The following is a 25,396-nucleotide window of genomic DNA, read 5'->3' as shown; positions in this document are numbered from 1 at the left end:
CATATTCGAGGCAGATGAAATGGTAATTGCTTTTATGTTTGGACATTTTCCCATCTTTTTGTAAGATTCTACTAGGCCTAGGGTGGGTCATTATTATTTAAAAATTGATGGTCATTACTCATTACAACTGTGTATTCATAGTGAGTAGAGACTGTTAGGTGTAGCGTTACCAGTAGAATTAATGTTTTATAATAATTATGCACTTATAATTAATATGACCTCCAGGCTCCAACTCATATTAAATTTAAAATTAAAAATAATAATCGATTTAGGGAAGCTGGGAGAAGCAAAATTGGTTCGTAAAATTTCTTACCATAAACTCACAATCACAGATTGTGAAATCTCCTTGGTTGGAAATGGCAGTGTTATACGCCACAAAATTTATGTTTTTTCACTAGAGTTTTTTTTTTTTTTTTTTTTTTTACATATAAAATATCCGAAAAGATATTTTTCTTCAATTCATTTTATAAGTTGTCAAGAGATCTTATTTCCTTCTCAGAAATGTGATGGAACAAATGAGATCGCTCTATCTTTGGCCAAATTAGGTCTCTTTTTTTAAACTCCGAAAATGGAGAAACCTATGGTAGAGATGTTGTTTTTGCCTTTTTAGGTTTTAGGTGCACACGAATCTCAATTAGTTAGGCTAGTGAATTTTTTATATGAAATTGTAACGAGAAAACATCATAAAGAACAATCACTGAATATGATGGAATGAATATCACGATGAGATCCCTCCACTCTTATCAGAGGTCTCAAATATCCCTTAACACGAAGCACTTCCCTTTTAAGACCTTAAACAATACATATTTCGATTAAGCGAGTCAGTGAATTTCGAATAACAAATATAATTAAAAGGGCAGGATTCGGGAAAGGGCTCCACCACTAGAGTGTATTGTATGCAGTCTTACCTTGTATTTTTGACAGAGGCTGTTTCTAAAACTTGAACTTATGACCTCACAGTCACATAAAATAACTTTATCAGTTACTTCAAAACTCCCCGTCCGAATATAATTATTTAAAGAAATAGCATCTTTAGCTACCAACTAACAAATTCAAGTCTATATGTTTTCATGATGGAAATTTGGTAGCTTTGTTGACCATCAAGTCTTGTGTGTGGCCTCCAATTTAGACCAAACAAATAAATACTATTACAAGATTGACGTGTCAATTAATTTGAGAGTAAAATACACGTTAAAGAAAATGGGACCATCAATTTGGAAAAAAATATATTTATATCAATCAAAGTTGACTTGTAAAAAAAAAATCCAATACGATTTGGTCTTCCTAAATCACTAACACTAATAATTAAAGGAAAAAAGCCAAAACACTAACTAATGTTTTTCAAATAATAAATAGTATATAACGTAGTGCTTGGGAACTTTACTTTTTTTTTTTTTTTTTTGAAAGAACCATAAAAAATGATTGGAATCGTTTTAAATACATTTGAATAATTTGGTTGAAGTTTGAAAAGAATTATTCCAAGTTAAAATTGATAATTATTACTCCATTTAGAAGATGAATTGTATTGGACCATGTATATTTGATATGAAAAGATTTTGGGGCAAAAGCATTATATTTTATTTGAAAAATATATCGAATCTATTTGGCTGAAAATTTTATTTTATACTATACTTTAAAAAATGGCAAAACCCATATGTAGCCCTTAAGTACGCATTATTTTTCACTTAGGCACCTCAAGTGGACATTGTTTCATTTTGGCACCTTAAGTAGCTATAAAATGTGTCGTTTTGACACTTTTTGCTGAGTTGGCCAGGTGTGTGTATTACACCTCCATGAAGGCGCGTGAAAGCTATTTTTTGGCTGAAGGGCGCCCAATTTGGCCCACCAATAATATATTAACTCATTTTCATTAATTTATACCTTTTTTCTTATTTTTATCTATCATTTTTACCAATTTAAAGTTTATTTAATAGTGAAAATTATTGGGAGAGATTTACAAATTAGATACATATTTAGAAGTCCGTTTTATCAAAAATAATATATTAACTCAACGCCCATTAATTTATACTTCTTTCACATTTTTAATCTTATTTTTGTCAATCTTAATTTATTTAACGGTAAAAATTATTGAGAGAAATTTATATACACATCTAAAGGTTCGTGAAGATTAAATAGTAAGCACCTTTTTTTTAATTATTAAGGGCAAAATTGATGAAGAAAAATAAAAAATAAGCAACATCAACGAAGAAAAACTAAAAATCAAACAAAATCGATGAAGAAAAATTGAAAAATAAAGCTAAATCAGTGAAGAAAAATTTAAAATAGAAGCAAAATCAATGAAAAAAATCAAAGATGACTGTGGTGCGGGGGTGAGGAGGGGGTACGGGGTCTTTAAAGAAGATAAAGAGGCGAAGAAAAATGGCGGGATGGGTGAGGTGTTTGAAGAAAATATTAGCGGGGTGGGTGCGGTGGGGGAGTAAAGGGTGGGTGGGGTGTTTTAAGAAAGAAGACTGGTGGGGTGGGGGTGGCGGGTGGGGTTTTTGAAGAAGAAGGTTGGTGGGTGGGTAGGTTAAGGGGAGGGGGTATTTTTTATTTAAATTAATTATTTATAAATTATTTGGGTATGTTTTATTTAAAACTAATTATTTATAAATTATTTGGACAAAAATGACACGTGTCTAGATTTTATTCGTCACTTTTCACCTTAGCGGAGCACGAACTAATATTATTTTGCTGATTTAGCAAAAGGTGTCAAAATGACACATTTTATGACTACTTAAGATGTCAAAATGAAACAATGTCCACTTAAGGTACTTAAGTGAAAAATAATGCGTACGGAGTTTTGCCTTAAAAAAATCAAATTTTAAATTTTGGAGTTGAATTTTGAAAATCATGCTTGCTCATTGGAATTTAATTTAAAGTTGAACTTTGAAATGTAAAATATATATAAAAAAATGTTTTTATTTTTTTTCACTCTAAATCACTAATTAAAATTTAAAACAAATCCAATTTTATTTATACAGACACCTAATATAATTTACATCTCACACGTAATTTGCACGTTATTGCACCTATTTCATAAAGAAGTTTATAAATTGATTCTCCTTGACACTATTGTCCCGTCAAACTCGTCAAATTAAACTCACCTAATATAAGTTACATTTCACACCTGATTTGCAAGTTTTACACATATTTCATAAAAAAGTTTAGATATACTTTCTAATCGAACTCATCGCATTTAACTCACCTAATATAATTTATATCTCACATTTCACTAAAAAGTTCAGATATCAATTATCCCCGACATTATCTTCCAATCGAACTCATCACGCTAAACTTACCTAAATATAATTTTCACACGATCTGCGAGCTAGTGCATCTATTCCATAAAAAAGTTCATATATCGATTCTCCCTTCTTCCTAACAGTACAGGTCAATCAAGCTCATCACGCTAAACTCACATATCATAATTCACGCCTCTCACGTAATTTGCAGCTAGTACACCTACTCCATAAATAAGTTCAAAAATCGATTCTCCCCGACAATATCGTCCACTCAAGCTCATCACACCAAACTTACCTAATACAATTCACATCTCTCACATGGTTTTCAAATTGCAACACCGCAACAGTCAAATTTTTCTATGATTCAAAACTTGTCACGCTAAACTTACCTAATATAATTACATTTCTCACGTGAATCGCAAGCTACAGCGCCGAAACAGTCAAATTTTCCTATGACCCAATGCTCATCACACTAAACTCACCTAATATAATCTACCTCTCACGTGATTTACGAGTTATAACACTGAAATCGTATGATCTCTTATAATTTCAAAGCTCATTCACGCAATATAACTTATATCTCTCATGTAATTTACGAGTTATAATACCGAAAACATAAAATTCCTTATATTTTCAAAGCTCAATCACACTAAACTGACGTAATATAATTCACATCTCTCAAGTGATTTACGAGCTATTACACCGTAACAATACCTTTTCCCCCAAAGTTCCAAATGCATAAATACACAACAAAAAGTAAGTGGAGAGAGTAGAAAAAAGATTCCCTGTAAGGCTTAAACACACGCACCTAGCTTCTGTCATTCTCCTTTTTACTCCCCACTTTCCTCTTCATTTCTCCCTTCAAAAATCCCTAGAAAAATCTCCGTCAAAATCCAAGCAAAACCCAACAATTTTCTTGAATTTTTTGTTGGTACAGCAACCATGGCAACTGTGTACAAAATCCAGGGTGCTTTCTTGAAATCATGTGTTTTTTTGGGTGTTGTACTTGTTTTAGCTGTTTCTGTTAAGGGAAATTCAGAAGGGGATGCTTTGTATGCTCTTCGTAGGAGCTTATCTGACCCGGATAACGTGCTTCAAAGCTGGGATCCGAATCTTGTTAACCCGTGTACTTGGTTTCATGTTACTTGTAATGGAGATAATCAAGTTACTCGTGTGTAAGTGCTTTAAAAATTTAGTCTTTTTGTTTGTTTGTTTGGTGAATAGTTGTTTTGGGGTTTGGTAGTTTTGGTGAGTTTGTTGATTTATATGTTTGTGTTTGTATGTTTTATGTGTATACAAAATCACGTGTTTTTGTTGCTGTTGTACTTGTTTTAGGTGTTTCTGTTAAGGAATCTTGTTAACCCTTGTAGTTGGTTTCATGTTACTGGTAATGGAGATAATCAAGTTACTCGTGTGGAAATGTTTAAAAATTTAGTCTTTTTTTTGTTTGTTTGGTGAATATTGGTTTTGGGGTTTGCTAGTTTTGGTGAGTTTGTTGATTTATATGCTTTTGTTTGTATGTTTTATGCGTATACAAAACTCAGGGTGCGTTCTTGAAATCATGTGTTTTTGTTGCTGTTGTACTTGTTTTAGCTGTTTAAGTTAAGGAATCTTGTTAACCCTTGTACTTGGTTTCATGTTACTTGTAATGGAGATAATCAAGTTTCTCGTGTGTAAGTGTTTAAAAATTGTCTTTTGTTGTTTGTTTGGTGAATATTGGTTTTCGGGTTTGCTAGTTTTGGTAAATTGGTTGATTTATATGATTGTGTTTGTATGATTTATGTGTATACAAAAATCAGGGTGTGTTCTTGAAATCATGTGTTTTTGTTGCTGTTGTTCTTGTTTTAGCTGTCTCTGTTAAGGGAAATCATGTGTGTTGTTTTTGGGAAATTGGTTGATTTTTATGTATACAGAGTTAAATACTTGTTTTGGGGTCTGCTATTTATTGAAAATTGGTTGATTTGTATGTTTTTGTTGTTTGTGTGTTGTATGTGTATACAAAGTTGCAATTTTTTGTTGTTAAATACTGTTTTTTGGGTGTGCTATTTATCGAAAATTGGTCGATTATATGTTTGTTAAATACTGGTTTGGGGTGCGCTGTTTGTGGAAAAATTGGTCGATTTGTATGTTTTTGTGTTTATTTTTGTGTCATGTATGTGTACACTTATATATGTTTGTTAATACTGGTTTGGTTTGATGTTATGTTATTTTTGGGAAATTGGTCAATTTGTATGTTTGGCTTTTAGATTTGCATACACGCTACCCTCTACAGACACAACTTTGTCGGCCTACACTTGGTATGTTGTTGTTTGTTGTTGTTGTTGGTCGATTTGTATGTCTGGTCTATCAGAAACAACCCTCTACCTCTGAGTTAGGGGTAAGGTTTGCGTACACTTTATACTTTGTGGGACTGAACTGGGTAGGTTGTTGTCTGTTGGTCGATTCGTATGTTTGTATCTGTATTATGTCTAGTAGCGTGGTGTTTTGTTATGATACTATTGCAAGGAATGGGACCTGAGTGCCACATCGGTTAAACGGGGAGGAGCTGATGTGGAGCTTATATAGTCTTGGGCTCTCTCACCTCAGTAGCTAGCTTTTTTTTTTTTTTTTTCCCACCCACCACCCTCCGTGTCCACAGTAATTGGATGGTGATGCTGATATGGCTGTGTTCAGCTGGGACCAACAATGTCTAGCTCTCACCCGTTAAGAACGACAGATGCGGAGCGTGGTGGTTCGTTATGATTTATTGCCAGGGATGTGGCTTGAGTCCTACATTGGTTAAATGGGGAGCTGATGTGGGGCTTTTATAGCCTTGGGCTTCCCCACCTCAATAGCTAGCTTTTGGAGTGGAGTTCTCTTAAGGTTGTAGCGGTAGTGGAATGAAAAGGGGTCTAAAAAGAGTAGAATTTATATAGAGGATTGATATACGCATTTGTAGACTGTAGTTGATGTTGGTTTAGTTGATTTGAGAGTTTGAATTTTGGCTTTGTCTGTTTTTATTTTGGGCTCATTGAGATAGTAGAAATTAAAGCTTTCATTGTTTCGAGATTATTAGCAAAGTGATTCCTGTTTCCTAGGGGAAAAGATTGTCACTTTGCTTTTGGTTAACTTACTCAAATTTCCTGTCTTGATGTGTATCTATGAGATCTACGTGCTAAAGATGGAGAGATCTATTATTGACCTTTGTCCTAGTTATGTTTCTGATCTCATGTGGTTGCACCCTTTGTTATATTTAGGAGGTTTTGTCCTTATCGAAAAAAAATATTTCGGAGATTTTGTTTGTTTTAAAGTGTGGCAAACCTGTGTCCTTTAAAATGAGTTGATTGGTGACAATGTTTCTGTAGCATTATGGAAGTTTTGTGAAACATCGGAGCAAGCATTGTCATTTGCTTACGTATTTTTTTTAATCAAGTGATCATTTTATTTTCAAAGTTTTGGATATTTATGATAGATTCTATGTCTTAAGAGTTGCATTTCCTGTATCGTCTGTGATCTTGGTACACCTGATGTTACTTTATGTTGATTGATTGATATTTGAGACATGACAGATGATTTATGAAATTTGAATGAGACGCATACTAATTTATTGAAATGCAAGAGACCTCGCTATACCTTTGTTACCATTATGTCTTTCACATATTCAAAAAACACGCGGTGCTCTACCTGACATTCCACGTGTACGAAGAGTGATGTCAATTTCCAAACCGGATGTTGTTATTATATATTTGCATCTATCCTGAGAGGAACATTAATATAATAAACAAACTTGTTTTCCTAAGATTAAAATTGCACGTCTCCCCGGCCCGGACACCACTTTTATTTTGGAAAAAAAATCCATGTTTCCTCATATGTATTCTTTGCTGGTTTAATGATTTCATACCCATGACTAGAACCCGAAACCTCTGGTTAAATTTAAAGGAATATTACCAATCAAACCACATTCCTTTTTGGTAGTTCGGACTTAAAATTGAGTGGTAACTCATTCTTTCAAGATTTAGTTCCTCTTATTGTCATTTAGCTTCAACTTACCAAAATAGTTTGAATATGTCAAAATCTTAAAGTTGAGAGCTATTGGTGAGGAACACAGCTGTAGTTTGCTTTAATTTTTTCTTCGTGATAATTACAAGTCTGAAATATCTCTGGGTGTTATGCTTCTCCAGGGATCTTGGCAACTCCAAATTATCTGGTCATTTGGTACCTGAGCTTGGAAAGCTTGAACATCTGCAGTATTTGTGAGTAATTATTTGATATCTTAAATGGACTTGCCCTTTCTAGTCAGTGACTATTGGTTTTCAAGGGTTCATATCCATGATGTAATTGTTTGTTGTTTCAGGGAGCTTTACAAGAATAATATTCAGGGAACCATCCCTAAAGAGCTCGGTAACTTGAAGAGCCTTATTAGTCTGGATCTGTACAACAACAACATTTCGGGGACAATTCCTAATTCACTGGGAAAGTTGAAAAAACTTGTTTTCCTGTGAGTTCTCCTTCGTGATGTTTCCCAATTCTGTTCCAGTCGTATAGTTTTTGCATATGAGGGGGAAGAAAAAGAAAGCTACTATTCTGTTATTTGCGCTACTCAGCGAGTTCCCTTTTCTTCTTTGACCAAAATATTCAGTTTCAGATTTATCTTACATTAGTTGGGCAAAGTCCTTGGTGAAATCTCCCCTCTCCCTCCCTTATTGTATATACCCAAGCGCATCTGCTTGTAGTGTACAGGTTATTGCACCATCCTCTTCTGTTGATTGAAAGTTTCTTATCTGATCTATCAGGCGTCTGAATGATAATAAGCTAACAGGACCAATTCCAAGAGAACTTACTAGCGTTTCTAGCCTGAAAGTTGTGTAAGTACAAATTCCTTGCTAGTGTTATTATTGTTATTCTTCTGTGAAATAGATTTTAAACATTCTGCATTCTTTCTTCCAGGGATGTCTCGAATAACGATTTGTGTGGAACAATCCCCACTTCTGGTCCATTTGAGCATATTCCTCTGAACAAGTAAGATTTCCTTGTATTTCCTACGAGAGTTGTTATTGAAGTTGAATTGAGGAGTATTGAGCGATTGTGAAAATAGTAGTAGTCGTGTCTATGCATGCTTTATTCTATCAAGTATACCTTTAAAAAAGACTACCAACAAAAAAAAAAGGTATACCTTTAAAAAAACACATCTTCTACATTTTCCTTTATCCAAGTTAAATTTGGGTTTCATAATAGGCGAATGACACCGGAATCAATGACTTCTGAATTTTGTTTTGAAATAAGAAAACTTATTTGGAAAGGATTTGGATTTCCTCTCTGACTTCCAAATTTTGTTTTGAAATAAGATATCTTATTTGGATATGCGACCTTTTATCTGTGACTACGGTTCATTGATTTGTCGAGAGGCCTTAAATAACACCTAATTTAGGACCACCCTTAATTTGGACTAACGTTTGCTACTTGATGTGTCAACTCCGCTATCATCTCATACTGATTCCTGTATAAGATCTGGTATCCCAATTGATTGTTTCTGATGAACTTCCTAAACTTCTAATTTGCAGCTTTGAGCACAATCCTCGACTTGAAGGTCCGGAGTTGTTGGGACTTGCTAGCTACGACACCAACTGTTCTTAGAAACTCGCTGAATAGGTTCAGAAGAACTGCTATCTCTGTGGAAGCTTACATATTCTCCCCTCCCCTGAATGTTGTTTGTTGTTGTACTTAACAGCGTTTTAACAGCGTGTCCAAGTTGTAACTTCCTAAGCAAAGATATGGTGTATGTAGGCTATTACTAAGTTAATGAATGTGTAAAACAGTCTATACTGCTACCAACTGTTATGACTTTGATGTATTTCATATTTCAATGTCTAGTGAAATGGTTCAGTGGGTTTAAAAAGGTCAATTAGCTACTATTAATCTGAACTTCAATTGTTTCTTTTTGGGTTTCCCATCGGGTGTTCAGTTACTGCGCTGGAGCTCGATTAATCTAGATTCACACCGTGTAGGGTCCATTTGAGGAAAGCGCTCTCTATCAAGATGTCTCATAAAATTAATCTTACTTTGGCTATTACCTTTTCCTTTGATATGTTCTCATACACAGGAATGCCTCTGTCACCTGATGCTACACAAGATCTGGTTTCTTCAAGTAAATTAAAAGTGGAAAAGTGAAACAAAGATTTTTGGTTTCAGTGTTTTGTTAGTGGAGAGCAAATGCGCCGGGTGGAATTAATAGAGGTGCGCACAAGTTAATCTGGATTTCTTATTTTTATTCTATGGTTATAAAAAAGTATGTTGGATTATCAAGCTAGGCTATGAATTGCTGCAATTGAACTAGTCCTTTAGTCCTTGAACAAAATTCAAGCAATGGCCGAGCCACCTTTCGCTAGAAAATTACAGAGTCTGGATAGGTAAATTTTATTTTATATTTTTTTGAGGTACGTACTTTCTAGTTTGACTCTCTTTATTGACAATCTTGGTTCCGCCACTGCTTCAAAAAGGTAAAGAAGTGAGAAAACAGCAAAAAGATGCAAAGGCAATGAGTTTTGTTGCCACTACTTTCAAGGAAAACAGTCAAAACATAAACTGTTCCATACCAAAAGTTACAAAATCCCATATACAAGTTTAACAAAACCTTTTCTTCCAGCAATCACCATAAACTGCTGAAAAGATGAAAAAAAAAAGTAAGAAAAGAATTTTTAAAAAGTGCAGCCTGGTGCACTAAAGCTCCCGCTATGCAAGGGGGTCCGGGGGAAGGGCCGGACCATAAGAAGAAAAGAATGCTTCAAGAAATCAAACCAAAACTCATTCTTGAAGGAGTCCATTTCACAAGCCACTCCAAACCATGCAATAACCCAAACTACTAATGCAATAAACACAAACTAAACCAACTGTACTTCCTGGTGGCTCAGAGTTCTGAGAAAAAGAACAAAATCCAAGAGGTGTCCTCCCTTCTTGTGTCAATTTTCTTGAGCATCTTCATTCTTTATCGGAGCCGCTTGAACTTGAATTAGAGCTCGAGCTTGAGCTTGAGCTTGAACTTGATTCCTTCTTGTGGGATTTGTCTTTCTTGCCTTCAACATCAGCTGTAATAGGCGTATCAACAGCATGATCTGACTTTTCAGCTGTTAATTCTTTAACTTCTTTGACTACAACTTCATGATCTCCTTTTACAGTTTCGACTTCACCAAAATCAGGTACATCGGATCCTCTAACACTCGATTCCACATCATGGGATGAGCTTGCTCCACTTGGCTTAGCTTCTGCTGATTCACCTTCAGAAGTGGAATTCAGCGGTTCCTCCAAATTTCCTTCCAAGACTTGTTTCAAAGCCAAGTCTTTCTCGACGTTTTGTGAATCTGAAGAAGCTCCTTTGTCTTTGGATTCCACTGCATGCTCATCAGCACCAACAGAATCATGACGAGTGAATGCATCATCATCATCACTCTCAGAAAGTTTTTCATGATCCAAATCAAAATACTCAGTTGGTCTTGTTTCCAGAATTGGTAACTGCATATTTCGTGTCACGCTTGACACTTCGAGCACCGCTCTGTTGTCAGCACTCCCAGATGCTTCATTTGCTAGCTGAGCACTAGGCTGCTCAAGAACTTTCGATTTCTCCATTTCTTTCTCAGATATTCGCCTAAATATCATGTCAATATCTTCATCTATTTGTGCTTCCAGTGCTGAACTTGACACTTCAGCTGCAGCTGCAATGTTCCCAGATTCTTCAGTTGCTAGCTCAGCATTAGGTTGCTCAAGAACATTCGATTTCTCAGATATTTCCTGCTCGGCTATTTGCGTAAATGCTAAGTTGATCTCTTCAGCTGTTTGTGCTTCCACCACTGGCATTCCAGAATCTTCTTGTGCTGAACTTGACACATCAAACACCTCTGCATTGTCAGAATCCCCAAACCCTTCAGTTGCAAGCTCAGCATTAAGTTGCTCAAGAACATTTGATTTCTCAGCTATTTCTTGCTCAGATATTTGCCTAAAAGCTAAGGTAATGTCTTCAGCTGTTTGTGCTTCCAGTACTGGCATTCCAGAATCTTCCTGTACTGAACTTGACACGTCAAACACCGCTGGATCGTCAGAGACCCCAGATTCTTCAGTTGCTAGCTCAGCATTAGGTTGCTCAAAAACATTCGATTTCTCAGCTATTTCTTGCTCAGCTATTTGCCTAAATGCTAAGTTGATACCTTCAGCTGTTTGTACTTCCAGTACTGGCATTCCAGAATCTTTCTGCACTGAACTTGACACTTCAAACACGGAGGCATCGTCAGAATGCCCAGATTCTTCAGTTATAAGCTTAGCATTAGGTTGCTCGAGAACATTCGATTTCTCAGCTATTTGCCTAAATGCTAAGTTGATCTCTTCAGCTGTTTGTGCTTCCACCACTGGCATTCCAGAATCTTCCTGTGCTGAACTTGACACATCAAACATCTCTGCATTGTCATCCCCAGACTCTTCAGTTGCTAGCTCAGCATTAAGTTGCTCAAGAACATTTGATTTCTCTATTTCTTGCTCAGATACTTTCCTAAATGCTAAGTTAATATCTTCAACTGTTTGTGCTTCCGGTACTGACATTCCTGAATCTTCCTGTACTGAACTTGACACGTCAAACACCGCTGGATCGTCAGAAACCCCAGATTCTTCAGTTGCAAGCTTGGCATTAGGTATCTCAAGCTCATTTGAATGCACAATTTCCTTCTCAGAACCAATTCTAAATGCTGACTCGATATCTTCAATTTTTTGTGCATCCACCTCTAGCATTCCAGAATCGTTCTGCACTGAACTTGACACATCAAACACCGCTGCATTGTCAGAACTCCCAGATTCTTCAGTTGCTAGCTCAGCATTAGGTTGCTCAAGAACATTCGATTTCTCAGCTATTTGCCTAAATGCTATGCTGATATCTTCGGCTGTTTGTGCTTCCAGTACTGGCATTCCAGAATCTTCCTGTACAGAACTTGACACGTCAAACACCGCTGGATCGTCAGAAACCCCAGATTCTTCAGTTGCAAGCTTGGCATTAGGTAGCTCAAGCTCATTTGAATGCACAATTTCCTTCTCAGAACCAATTCTAAATGCTGACTCGATATCTTCAATTTTTTGTGCATCCACCTCTAGCATTCCAGAATCGTTCTGCACTGAACTTGACACTTCAAACACTGCTGTATTGTCAGAACTTCCAGATTCTTCAGTTGCCAGCTCAGCATTAGGTTGCTCAAGAACATTCAAGTTCTCAGCTATTTGCCCAAATGCTAAGCTAATATCTTCAGCTGTTTGTGCTTCCAGTACTGGCTTTCCAGAATCTTCCTGTGCTGAACTTGACACGTCAAGCACCGCTGCATCCTCAGAATCTCCAGATCCTTCAGTTACAAGCTTAGCAGGTAGCTCAAGCACATTCGAATGCACTACTTCTTTCTGAGAACTAATTCTGAATGCTGACTCAATATCTTCAATTCTTTGTGCTTCCACCTCTGGCATTCCTGAATCATTCTGTACTGAACTTGACACTTCAAACACCGCTGCATTGTCAGAACTCCCATGTTCTTCAGTTACTAGTTTAGCATTAGGTAACTCATGCACATTCGAGTTCTCAATTTCTTTCTTAGAAGAACCTCTAAATGCTAACTCAATATCTTCAACAGTTTGTGCTTCCAGCACTGGCATTCCAGAATCTTCAGCATTATAAAGCTCAAAAACATTAGATTTCTCTATTTCTTTCTCATAAACTTGCCAAAATGCTGACTCAATATCTTGGATTGTTTGTGCTTCCAGTACTGGCATACCAGAATCAGTTTCCTCGTTGACTATAACTTCTTGAGGCACTTCAGTCGCTCCTGTTTGAGTGGATTTTGAATCTTCTACATCAAAGACAGAGTTGTGAGCTTCAGCTACAGGCATGAATATTTCTAGAGCATCCAAATTACGCTGTGCCGTGGGATCTGAAGGCCCAATATCACTATCCTCAGGGAGCCCTCTTTCAATTGGTCTAGGATCAATAGCATTATGAACTTCTCCTTCAGCAAATTCTGTATGAGATGCATCGTTATGATCAATAATGCTCATTCCAGATTTCTGAATTTCTGAAGCACACTCCTCTTCATGCTTAGCAATCTCTTCAAATGTGGATGCATTTAAAATCTCATGGTGCGATGGAAAATTTCTTCCATGAACTTCAGCACAGGCCTCTTCAAAAACTTCTGGAGTGCAAGAATCAACACCGTGGGATGCAGACAAACCCTCTCCAGTGGAGTCGATTCGTCTCTCAAACTCATTCTGGCTTGACCCCATCTCGTTGATGCTAAAGTCACCAACTGTATCTAATTCATAGAGCAATGCCTCATCAATGTCCTCGATACCATCTGTTTCTTCCACTATATATTGCTCATCATGGTGAAAATCATCTGCTTCTGGTGGCAATACATAGTTCTCCAAGACTTTGATCTGGTCGTCATTTTCCTCGAGGATCTTGTTGTTTAGACCTGATAGATCAGCACTTCTTGGGGCTTCAACAACTTCATGGATATCGGAAATAGAGTCAGGAGTGCGTGGGGAGCTGATAATAGGAATTCCATCATCAAGGTCATGGATTTCTGGAACATTCAAGGTCTCAGTGGTGCTGGCTTCCTCAATTGACTCAACCAGGATAGCTGGTGGTTCCTGCTTATCAGAAAAAGACGCACTTATATTACCAGGATTGTGTCCCAACAAGAATCATTGAAAGTAAAGAAGAGCAAGAAGGAAAGATATGAGTTAACTTGCCAATAGCATAAGGATGATAACAACTTTTTGATGCATGACTTCAATAAGATAAACAATAGTTGATCCTATCACAAAATAAAACTTCAAATGTTCTTTATCCACCGCTGCCTCACCACCCCGAAAATTGCAAATAAACAGTTAAAGAAACACCTGAGACCAGTCATTTCTCTAATCATCTTGGCATGATGCAATCACCAGTCCAATTATTTTGGTATGATTAGTAGTACATGCAAGTAAACAGCAGTATATGCTCGTCCAGATGATGCAGGATATTAATAGTATGTATCATATGGCCAAATTACAAGTAACCAGCAGTAAATCAGTCATCCAGATGACATGAATGGTGAATGTCATACAGGCAAATTACAAATAACCAGCAGCAATTCACTCGTCCAGACGGTGGATGATATTTTTCTCGAATACGCAATATTATCCAAGCGAATTAATTAGTACTTCTATGACTGACTCTTCCATAATTAGATTTTGACATTCTAAAGTTTCATTCACATTTGTTTAGCTTTAGAGGTAAGTTCAAGGTTCCTTTATGAAACAAGGGCAGGATATCAGCAGCAGAATTTTACTTCTTCTGTGATAAATCCAGATCACTTTTATCCTCCATCATAAAACATCTATATCATGAAAAAGGTTCCAACATGGGTACCAGACTATAGTTCTACTATTATAGGAATCTAAGCTGCAGCTTTCTAATGCTATCAGCTCAAGTATAGTAAATTATATGTGTTTTTCCCTTGTTATTTGGTAAATCAAGTAAGTATTTCTTTCTTTTTTTTCCACAGCAGCAGTCAGGCATTTAAAGGTAAAATGTTAACCAGCTTTCAATTTTCTAAGATCAACTCTCGTAAATGAACTATGATATATGAAATGAGAAATAATGAGCAAGAGAAGTTGCATAAAAGGAAATGCATAGAAGAGAAATGTAGAACGAAGTGTTTACCATTACTTCCCGATCTTCTGGTGGTTGTTCATCAATGGACTTGTCTGAGTATGCCAGTTCTTCTTCACACTGAGAGATGGACCTCTCTGTAGAAGCATATTGATATTCAACAGGGATCTGCTTTTCGTCCACTTCACTCTGAGCATCAGTAACCGAACTTTCAACAGCATTCGATGAGGGAAAATCATGTTTTTCGGAGACTGTAGATTCTTCCTTCTCCATCACATCCTCCACAAATCGCTTCTCGAAAGAAGGCATCACTGCTTGATCAAGTGGAACCTCAGAGATCAGAGAATGTTGTTCATCAACCATCTGATGAACGTTTTGATGTTCCGAGGACGTTGAAAGGCATTCCACGGTCCGGTCAACAGCATGTTGAGACACAATATGGGTATCTGCATCAAATCTTGAAGAAGAAACTTGCTGTTGTGCATGCTCAATAGTTCCTTCTTCATACTCAATGTCTTCATCTGCTGATGATTTCAAGTCAATAGATGCCTGACCCACAACCAACTCAGGCAGCGGAGGGGCATTTGCACCGCCAAAGATTTCATCATCTTGAGAAATCTCTGCCTTTGCAACATCAAGCTCATCTTCACATGCCACCTCCCTCGACAGAAATTCTTGGTCATCTGCTGGTGCCAAAATCTCTTCATTAGTTCGAACGGACTTTTCAATATCCTGACTATTTTCTTCATATTCCCTCTCTACAAAAGAAATAGTTCTAGTCAGAAACCCTGTCTCAGACTCCACATGCTGATCTGAAGAAAAGGCAGCTGAAAATATGTTTTCCCTACTAGCAGAAGGACTGGAATCATAAACAGGTTGTCTGTGTGAAGTATGATCCACTGAAGTGCTTGTGATGTGGAAATCTGGTCCATCAAATGAAGCTTGCCTGGAGATCCCATCTTGTTCGACATGTCCCATTATCTCCTCGAAACTTGATCTCATTTCTCCTTCTTTATCAACAAAGACCCTTTCACTCACTTCTGCCATTGACGAGGAGCTAGACTGACTGCCGTATCTTTGATAAGAAGTTTCTGCCTTTGATTGAATTTCGATTGGATCAAGTTCCAACTCATTGGTCACTCTTCCTTCCTGGAGCAAAGCTTCTTCTGCTTCATGATGATCTTCCACAGTTCCCAGTTGCACCAAAGCCTCTACTTCTTTGGAGGATGGATTTCCATGCCTGACATGCTCAGAAGTATGCTCTAGTTTAGATATCATCTCTGGCTCCTCTGAGATATGTTCATCCATGTCCATGAGGTCTTTGCATTCCAGTTCTTCTTGATCAAGGCTTTTCTGTCTTTGCTGACCTTCAATGGAGTTAATGTCTAGCAGATCTTCAACTGAACTTAATGATTCTGTCTCGGGAACAGAACTCACCTTTGAATCACTAAGCTCACTAAATTGTCTTTGAAATGATGAGTAGCTTGTTCCTTCTGAAGCCATCCTCTCTGGAACAAAATAAGGTCTCAAATGGATATCTTGCTTCTCTTGCCTGTTCGGCCCAAAGATTGAGGGTCTTACGATGAAACTTTCGTGCCTCCGGAAAAGTGGATCTTTTGCTTGAAATGTTATAAACTCTTGCTCGTCCTCCATAAGATCGGGTTTCTCTTCACTTGAGTCATAAGGAAGATCAAATGGATTTCGCCTAGGAACTAAAACAGATGGAGCAGAACCCGGGATTGGTGGCAGTCCAAGGTCATAGTTATCATTAGCAGCATCAAACGGATTGTTTCTTGCTGTAGAAATGGACGGTATGTTGAATGGAAGATCAGCACTTTCCAAGTCGATCAAATTCTTTTCGGTCATCATCAGCCTCATTTTCTTCAGTGCTCTTCTCCTTGCCATAAGATTCTCCAACCGTTGATTCCTTTCAGCCTCGGAGCTTCCCAAGTCAATTAGATTCTTCTGATCCTCCTCTGTCCATGTTATAGCTGACTTACTTTTATCTTCCTCGTCTTTTTTTCCTTCTTCATCTTCACCATCTTCGTTCTCATCGTCTGCAACTTCTAGCTCTTCTTGATTTTCACAACCATCTTCCAATTCATTGTCACTCTCAGTGGTCTTACCAGAACTGTCCGAAGCAGCATCAGAACCATCATGCAACAAACTAACATGATGAGGAGTGTCCTCATCCAAAAGTGGATGAAGCTCATGAAGCATTGGAATAATGTCGGCCATTGAAGCATCTGGAGAAGAGCTCTCAGCTCGATCAGACTCCGAATCAAAAGACTCGTCGTCATCCTCCTCCTCCTCCTGTTCTTCCTCTTCCTTGGTCTCCTTTTTCCAAGGGGAACCAGGAAGAGAATTAAGATTCACCCTTCTAGAATCGAAGGAATCGGATCTATCAAATTCAAACTCAATGCTGTCATTATCAACCGTTGGAATGGGAGAGTATTGACTCTCTATAACTTCCCCCTCATCATGTTTCTCTTCACTCTTTTCACTGTTCTGATCATTGAACTCCCTTGATGCTTCCTCAAAACCATCATCAACCATTGGAATAGGAGAGTATCGACTCTCCATAAGCACCTCCTTGACATGTCTCTCTTCATTGTTTCGCTCCCTCGTGGCTTCCTCAAAACCTTCATCAACCGTTGGAATCGGTGAGTACTGACTCTCCATAAGCTCCTCCTTGCCATGCTTCTCTTCATTGTTTTGCTCCCTCCTGGCTTCCTCAAAACCTTCATCAACCGTTGGAATCGGAGAGTATTGACTCTCCATAAGTTCCCCATCACCATGTTTCTCTTCATTCTCCTCAAAACCTCCATTCCCAAACTGGAATCCTCGAGATCTTTCCTCGAGTAGAGGGGAAAGATCACTGATCTTATTAATCGAATCCTCTACGAGGTCCCTCTCCGTATATCTCTCCACATAGTAACTATCTCCACTACACTCAACATGAGTAGTAGTATCATATAACACCCCAGTTTTCAAAGGCACTATATCATGACTACTTGTTTTTTCTTCTTCCCTTTCGATTTCCGGTATATTAGTCTGCCCAAAACTCAGTAAAGTTCCAAGCAACACAGCAGTACAAACAACAACTGGTGATACAGCTAACAATACTGAAAACAAAAATGGGAAAGTTCTGTACAAAAATACTATGAAACACAACATACTCACAAGAATAGGATGATTTAACACTGTAACATAACATCCTTTAATTGAAAACATCAAAATTCTCCTCATTTCAACTCCAATCTCTAATAATCCAACACCCATCTTCTTTCCTCTACTACAACAAACTACTCAAAAATTCAAAACAAATGTCACCTTTACAGCAAAACAACTCAACTTAACCAGCCAAACTGCATCAAAAAATGAAAAACAAACACAAAGAAGTCAATTTCCAGTTTCTAACACAACAAAGAGCACCAAATAAAGAGGAAAATATGGAAGAAGAAAAAAACACTAAGCTTTTCTTGAATTTGACAACAATTCCAACACAACAAAAGAACCAAATAAAATGGAAAATATGAAACCCCATTAACCTATTCTTGAATATGAAACCAATACCAAAAAAAGAAAAAATCAAGATTCATACCAGCTGTTTGAGTATAGATCAAAATAAATTCTCCACAAGAAAAACTCCAACAACTAGTCAAGATTTCAACTTTCTTCTTTTTTTTTTTTTTTCCTTTCACCTTAGCTTAAAAAAGTGCTACTAATATTTTGTTTAGCTAAAACTAAAGAGAGAAAAAGGTATCAAAAGAAAGAAAAAAGAAAAAGTTTGCCCCTTTCTCTTTCAGTATACTTTTTTTTTTTTCCAACTTTCGGTTCTGCTCTTCAAATCCCACCAATGGGACCTTTCACTATGTATGAACTTGGTCTCAAAATTTCAAAAAAAAAATGAATTTTTTTATATATACTTTTTTAGTTTTTGATTTTCCAACCGTTGTTCTTCGGTACATGCATTAAAGTCTCAACTAATTCAGATCATTCACGATAACTTTATTTACAAGATTTCTTCATATCCAAAATTCATACGTGTCTGGTTAAGGAGTGAATAATTTCAACACGCACAATAACTCATGTTGGCGAATCTTTACATACGTATTACAATAGCATTAGACTTTAAATAAAAATATCGAAAGGAAATCTTGAAGCAACTTATAAAGTTATTGGGATATAACGGATTCACGACATGAAAACAGTTTGCATAAGTCTGGGTACAACAGGTCATTATGGTTCGATTCTTTTCTAAATCGAATATAGCGAAAGTGACGTTTTACTTTGAACGAAAAGTATCAAGAATTCATTAATTAAGAAGATAAGCAACCCTTAAACTAAGGTCAAAGTTGTTACAACACACTCTAACTTCACAATAATCCTATTACCTCTCTGAACTTAATTTTAGCGTATTTTTGTCACCCTTTTGTGCTCACGTAACACCTTTATTACATAAAATGACTTTCACGTTAAAAGTGTCATGTCAGTTAAAAAGTTTGACAAAAAGACTGACAAAAGTATGATAAAATTTAGTTCACCCCTACGAAATTAAAGTGCACTAAAATAAATTTAATCACTGGATGCTTTACTCTTAATTAAAGGATTACTATATTCCATTTGAAGAAAGAAAGTAAACAGATAGACATGCTCAATATAATATTAATAATTAATAGTATAATTTAGACAGCTAAGTGGGGGTGGATTTACAGTGCAAAAGGAATGATTATGAAGTTGTTTTTGCAGATTATTTAAATAGTTTAATGTGACTTTTTAAGTGGGGGAGATATGAGGGTGATCATTACTATTGCTTTGCTTTGCTTTTTTGATTAACTTAATGTTACATTAATGGTTGTCAACAGGACAAGAACACAAACTTTCACAGTTTTTAAGGGCATCTTGTCTTTAGGACTAAAATATGTTTGTTTGATTGTCGGAATAAGTGATAATAATTTCGAGATTAAATTTAGATGAATTAATATGGTTGATTAAGTTAATAAACGAATGAATTATCTATTTCATCAAAAGTTATTTGAGCTGAAATCGATTAGATTGAAGCAGATGAAATGTTAATCAAAATTTAATTCGTTTAATATATTTCTTACTAAAGTTTTAAATATTCTATTTAATTTTTAAATAATTTTTAGTACTGAATAAAATTATTGTTTCTATTCGTTATGTCTCTATATATAATATATAACATATCAAATCGAAAAAAATAATAATATATTTCATGGATTAATTCTGACTGAGATATTGGTTTGATTTTTGATGGGCTAAATCGATTGAACTGAAATAAGGCTAATTAATAAATGAGCGGATCAAAAATCAATCCAAATTTGAATGGATTGAGTGAATTATGTTTTTATAGACTAATTTCGCTGCCTCTAAATGTAAATTAGTTTTGAAATGCATTTTATATTAAAATATAAAATTAATTATCTCATATAAAAAATATAATAAAATAATTTCATGAGATGTCATAAAAATATTTTATGTTTATCTATCCCTATAACCAATTGACTCCTATGATGCTTGCATTTTATAATATTGTAGTCATCATTTTAGTACACGAGATATGTTTGGTAAAGTCTTACTCACACTTTGTTAGTTTGTTGTTTTTATTACTTAATTACATTAATTTACTTGTTTATGTGATAAATAAATTAAAATGAAAATACATGGTGATTAACTATAATTAAATGAAAAGACAATATAGTTAAAAAGTAATTAAGGAGAGCAGTAGGTATGATGTTGAAATAGTCAATAGTTCGTGGGGACACATCTTTTTAGTTGTTTGAATAATTGGGCAACATTATAGTAGTTGGAAAAATGAGCAAATATATTTCTTTATTCTTGTTTTGTTTGGCCATAAAAAATTCAAATACGATGTGAAATTATATTTAAAAAAGTGAAAACAAGTAAAAAAAACTTCAATTTATTTTCATAATAGAACACAACTCCAACTTTAACTCCAGTTTTTTTAAGTTTTCATGGGTAATATTAAGCAGGCGTTTGAAGCAATTGCTTTGGCCATAACATAGAGTTCATTTCTTAAACTTACCTCAGAAACACAAGTTCTGAAATTGATAGAGAGATAGAGGATGATACATCAACCCCATATTTCTCAAAGTAATTTTTTTCCTAACCAATTTTTTATTTCTCAGAAATGTTTCAAAGAATCAAATTGTTGATATATGTTTCAGAGTTTTGGCTCTGCCATTTAAATGATCTTTGAATATAGTTCTATTTTAGTGAAAATAGTAGTGTTTAATCGTAAGAATGGTTTCACTTCAGTAAAATAGAAAAATTCACTTTTTTTTATCACAAATTTCAAAAACAAATTCAATTTATATTCACGGTCAAATACAACTCCAACTCTAAGTCAAAAAAATTATTGTTTTCATGGACAAACGGGGTCAATTCATTTTTTCAAGGCCCCGTTTGACCATAATAATAATAATAATTTTTCGGAGTTAGAGTTGGTGTTGTGTTTCGCTATGAATATAAATTGAAGTTGTATTTTGAAATTTTATGAGAGAAATAAGTGTGAAAAAAGTAAAAATAAATTTTAAGTTTTTAAAAATAATTTATAGTAAAGTAAAATCATTTTTAAGATCAAATACTATTACTTTTACTTTTTTTTCTATTAAAGTAAATAATTTTTCAGGAAAAAATGAAAAATTTCTCATCCCTAAACGCCTACTAAAGGGACCAAAAACCGAATTTTGGAAACTAGTGGGGTACAAAAGAAGACAATACCCAACATGTAAGGGGCGCGGGTTACAATTAAGGAAAGTGCAATTTCCCGCGAGAAATTTCACAAAAATCACACACACACTTACATTTCAAGTTTCTAAATTAGGGTTTCTTCGACCGTCTAAAATTGCAGAGATTTTCCATTTCATATCTCACAAGTAGAAACTCATCAGCTTCAAAACCTAACTGGTAATTCCCTCTCGTTTCTCTTTCGTGTTTTTTTTTTCTTTGTTTTTTGGAGATTTCAGTATATAAGTTTTGGTCTACGAACTATTTGAACTTGTTGATAATCGTCGTATTAGTTTCGGTTTGTGTATTCCGATTGAATGTTTGAAATCTGTGTATGTGAGTTGAGTTTTGATCCATGAACTATCGGTTGATATTTGCATTATTAGTTTTCTGTTTTTGTATTTCGATTGAATGTTTGAAATCTGCATATGTGAGTTGAGTTCTGCTCTTGAAGTATCAGAAATTGTTGATATTCGCATTATATGCTTCAGTTTTTGTACTCCGATTAAATGTGCGAAATCTGTATATGTGAGCTGAGTTTTGATTATGAAATATCAGTTGATATTTGCATTACTAGTTTTCTGTTTTTGTACTTGATTGAATGTTTGAAATCTGCATATGTGAGTTGAGTTTTGTACTTGAAGTATCACAAGTTGTTGATATTCGTATTATATGTTTCAATTTTTGTACTCCGATTAAATGTGTGATATCTGTATAATTTGAGTTGAGTTCTGATCTATGAAGTATCAGAAGTTGTTGATAATCACACTATAAGATTCAATTTTTGGGGAAACTTACTAGCTTCGAAACCTAACTGGTAATTCACTCTTGGTTCTGTTTCGTACTTTTTTTTGGGTGATTTCAGTAAATGAGTTTTGCTTTATGAGCTAAAGATAAGAAGTCGAAGAAGTACTGTATGAAGTATCGGAAGTTGTTGATAATCACACTATAAGATTCAATTTTTAGGGAAACTTATTAGCTTCGAAACCTAACTGGTAATTCACTCTTGGTTCTGTTTCGTACTTTTTTTTGGGTGATTTCAGTAAATGAGTTTTGCTTTATGTCGAAGAAGTACTGTATGAAGTATCAGAAGTTGTTGATAATCACACTATAAGATTCAATTTTTTGGGAAACTTATTAGCTTCGAAACCTAACTGGTAATTCACTCTTGGTTCTGTTTGCGTACTTTTTTTTGGGTGATTTCAGTAAATGAGTTTTGCTTTATGAGCTAAAGATAAGAAGAGTCGAAGAAGTACTGTTAATGTTATTAAATATTGTAATCGAACTGGGAAATCTTGTGTTATTTATGAGTTCCAATGAAATTTTAGGTGAAGAAGAGGAATGACTTGCCGTGAGGGGGAAGTGGAATTTTGGGCTGCTTGGTAGGAGGGTGGACAGGTCTATGAGTTCTCTCTATGGAGTTGGGAACTGTGAATGAAACACTAGAACTTAGAAGATGGTAGTGATAGCGCATAGGTCGTGCTCTTGGAGAAAAGAAGTGACCAACATGGATAATGAAAGAAATATAAGGGTTATGAGCTTGTTTCAGGCAAGGATTGAAGGAAGGAATCTGAAAGTAAACGTCTTATAATTTCCTTTGGGATTAGCATCATGGGACGTTTTGTTTCCCGTCACAATTAGATTCTGGAGAGAACTTGATACAAGATCGACAAGGAAGTCATAACCACACACGAAAACCGTCCATGATTTGAAGAACCGAGGACCCCTTTTGGTGACCCCTCTCGAATTTACCACACAATAACAATACAAGCACGATAACAACAATATTCTAAGGTGTTCAACACCTATAATCAGCGAGCCACAAACTAAGATTACAACACAATAACAAGAACAAAAATGACATAACAAGGTCTTGGGTTTGGACACCCAAAACCGAGAATGAACACAACAACAATAATAAGATAGAATGATAGATAACTTGACACACAATGCACAAGCACTAAGACCCAAGAATTCATACAAATAATATCAAGTTCTTACGGTGACCTCAAGGGAACGGAATCCCCAAGCAACCAACGTTTCAAAACAAGCAACCAACACTAGTGATTCCACACTTGTCACAAGTGATATCCACACTTGTATGAACACTGTCAAAGAGCTCTCAAAATATCATCTAAGTTATGAGAAAATGACCTAATATGTTCTATTTATAACCTAGGTACAACTTATTACAAAATGACTAAAATGCCCTTAATGAGCCAACACTCCAAAGCTTGTTCCATTAGTTGGCCAGTCACCCGAGCACGAGTTTTTTACGTAATGATCCACAATCACTGAATTGTTCAATCAAATGCGATTGTTATTTCAAAGCTGAATAAATGAATGAAGATGCTACTGTAATCATGGGTAACATGGTAGAAAAACAGTGATTAATCTGCCAAGTGCTTGATCACTCAACTCTATTCTCAATTTCCCCTTTTTCTGTTTAGAGGTATGGATACATCAAATCCTGCAGTCTTTGTCAATGCTGAGCTCCTCCGCTTGTATATGGGAAGGAGGGTTCGAGCTGTGATTCAGGTTATGCGCTCTGATGGGGGTGGTGCAGTGACTGGGCAATCTACAGATGGCCAGCAAATAACTGTGAAAGGCAATCCTCCTGGTCCTCTTACAACATTTGTTGAGGTCATAGGTATCGCCGACGGTATCCATTCTATCCGTGCTGAAATATGGTCCAACTTTGGGGACACACTAGGTATCACTTCATATCACTCCATTAATATTTTTGATTATGTTAAGCTCACTACGTCTTTACGTGCTGGAATCCTCCTGATTCTTTTCTTTGTTTTATGTTGGTCCTGCACTTGTTTTAAAGTTATGAATCATAAATGTTGTGAAGCTATTTTCCCTGAAAAGCAATTAATCTTATTTGCTTCTAGATTTTCTTTCTTAGCTAAAATTACGAATTAAATGAACATTTTCATTCCTAGCTAAAGTTATGTCCTATGTTTCTGCGAGTTATTAGTAGTACTGGAATTATAGCCAGTTATCCTTGTATACTAAAGTGCTACCGAATTGTGCAGCGTGTATCTATAAACAGATCACTTGTATATTTTGTTTGGTTGTTAGTATAAACCATGAGCTTGATCATCTTTACGCATTACAAGAGTGTGAAGTGAGTTCCTAAGTTCCTCATCTCCTCCTTGAGGTCAACGAAATAAAGCTTTTAGGATAACTTCGTCCTTTTCCTTTATGTCGAAGATGGAAATCAAGTAACTGTGGGTTTTAATTGGATTAAATTGAAGTGCAAATGAGTGAATTTTGATACACTTACTTACCCCCTTCTTCACAGATTCATACTGCTTACCTTTCTCACATGCCTCTTTTCTGTTGCAGATACATTTAGCTACAACCGTATTTGCTTGCTGGCGAATGGCGATTATAAACACTTGTTCATATGAGGAACTTGAAAATCAACATGATTTAGTGGATCTAACTATTTCACTGCCTCTAAATCATACGAGGACTTGAAAATCAACATGGTTTAGCAGATCGATTAACTATTTCACTACCTCTAAATCATATGAGGACATCGGTATGCTTGTTTGTTATCTTGTGGTATACTGTTTTGCAGAGTGAACCTGCTGAAATCCAAAGCTATTGTGCTACATTTCCGTTGTTGCTAGACGATGTTAGCTATTGATGATTTGCAACTCCATATATTGATATTTGAGAATTAAAATGGTAATTTGCAAAGTTATTTTCTTAA

The 25,396-nt window shown here is 35.8% G+C and overlaps 3 protein-coding genes across 5 annotated transcripts; 2 read left to right on the top strand and 1 right to left on the bottom strand.

The window, feature by feature from the left end:
- The first annotated feature begins 3,767 nt into the window (after positions 1 to 3,767).
- LOC107843741 (leucine-rich repeat protein 1) lies at positions 3,768 to 9,126 on the top strand. The gene is made up of 6 exons (XM_016688118.2): positions 3,768 to 4,420; positions 7,406 to 7,477; positions 7,579 to 7,722; positions 8,018 to 8,089; positions 8,172 to 8,243; positions 8,786 to 9,126. The coding sequence occupies exons 1-6, from the start codon at positions 4,188 to 4,190 to the stop codon at positions 8,856 to 8,858; spliced, it is 666 nt and encodes a 221-aa protein (XP_016543604.1). The 5' UTR covers positions 3,768 to 4,187; the 3' UTR covers positions 8,859 to 9,126.
- A 623-nt stretch (positions 9,127 to 9,749) lies between these two features.
- On the bottom strand, positions 9,750 to 18,782 carry LOC107843738. 2 transcript variants are annotated; one of them, XM_016688115.2, is made up of 4 exons: positions 18,500 to 18,782; positions 15,744 to 18,263; positions 14,947 to 15,653; positions 9,750 to 13,889 (listed from the first exon to the last, which is right to left on the bottom strand). In XM_016688115.2, the coding sequence occupies exons 2-4, from the start codon at positions 18,175 to 18,177 to the stop codon at positions 10,200 to 10,202; spliced, it is 6,831 nt and encodes a 2,276-aa protein (XP_016543601.2). In that variant the 5' UTR covers positions 18,178 to 18,263; positions 18,500 to 18,782; the 3' UTR covers positions 9,750 to 10,199. The 2 variants fall into 2 exon arrangements, with proteins under 2 accessions (XP_016543601.2, XP_016543600.2); XM_016688114.2 differs by having other exon boundaries at positions 14,947 to 18,263.
- Positions 18,783 to 21,665: 2,883 nt separating this feature from the next.
- On the top strand, positions 21,666 to 25,396 carry LOC107845136 (replication protein A 14 kDa subunit B). 2 transcript variants are annotated; one of them, XM_047397377.1, is made up of 3 exons: positions 21,666 to 21,849; positions 22,998 to 24,382; positions 25,024 to 25,396. In XM_047397377.1, exons 2-3 carry the CDS (start codon positions 24,124 to 24,126, stop codon positions 25,086 to 25,088), a joined length of 324 nt encoding a protein of 107 aa, XP_047253333.1. In that variant the 5' UTR covers positions 21,666 to 21,849; positions 22,998 to 24,123; the 3' UTR covers positions 25,089 to 25,396. The 2 variants fall into 2 exon arrangements, with proteins under 2 accessions (XP_047253333.1, XP_016544878.1); XM_016689392.2 differs by having other exon boundaries at positions 21,679 to 21,849; positions 24,120 to 24,382.

This window comes from Capsicum annuum, chromosome 10, assembly GCF_002878395.1.
Source record: "Capsicum annuum cultivar UCD-10X-F1 chromosome 10, UCD10Xv1.1, whole genome shotgun sequence".
Taxonomy (NCBI): domain Eukaryota; kingdom Viridiplantae; phylum Streptophyta; class Magnoliopsida; order Solanales; family Solanaceae; genus Capsicum; species Capsicum annuum.
Note: the sequence above shows the minus strand (reverse complement) of the source record. Positions and strands in the feature narration are given on the sequence as shown.

What these genes read in the sequence shown, in the direction of transcription:
- LOC107845136 (XM_047397377.1), top strand. Translation starts at nt 24,124, where the DNA reads ATGGATACATCAAATCCTGCAGTCTTTGTCAATGCTGAGCTCCTCCGC. An exon ending in CAACTTTGGGGACACACTAG is followed by an intron (nt 24,383 to 25,023) that starts GTATCACTTCAT and finishes TTTCTGTTGCAG; the next exon opens with ATACATTTAGCTACAACCGT.
- LOC107843741 (XM_016688118.2), top strand. Translation starts at nt 4,188, where the DNA reads ATGGCAACTGTGTACAAAATCCAGGGTGCTTTCTTGAAATCATGTGTT. An exon ending in GTTTCTAGCCTGAAAGTTGT is followed by an intron (nt 8,090 to 8,171) that starts GTAAGTACAAAT and finishes TCTTTCTTCCAG; the next exon opens with GGATGTCTCGAATAACGATT. An exon ending in GAGCATATTCCTCTGAACAA is followed by an intron (nt 8,244 to 8,785) that starts GTAAGATTTCCT and finishes TCTAATTTGCAG; the next exon opens with CTTTGAGCACAATCCTCGAC.
- LOC107843738 (XM_016688114.2), bottom strand. Translation starts at nt 18,177, where the DNA reads ATGGGTGTTGGATTATTAGAGATTGGAGTTGAAATGAGGAGAATTTTG. An exon ending in CAGAAGATCGGGAAGTAATG is followed by an intron (nt 13,890 to 14,946) that starts GTAAACACTTCG and finishes TCTGATAAGCAG; the next exon opens with GAACCACCAGCTATCCTGGT.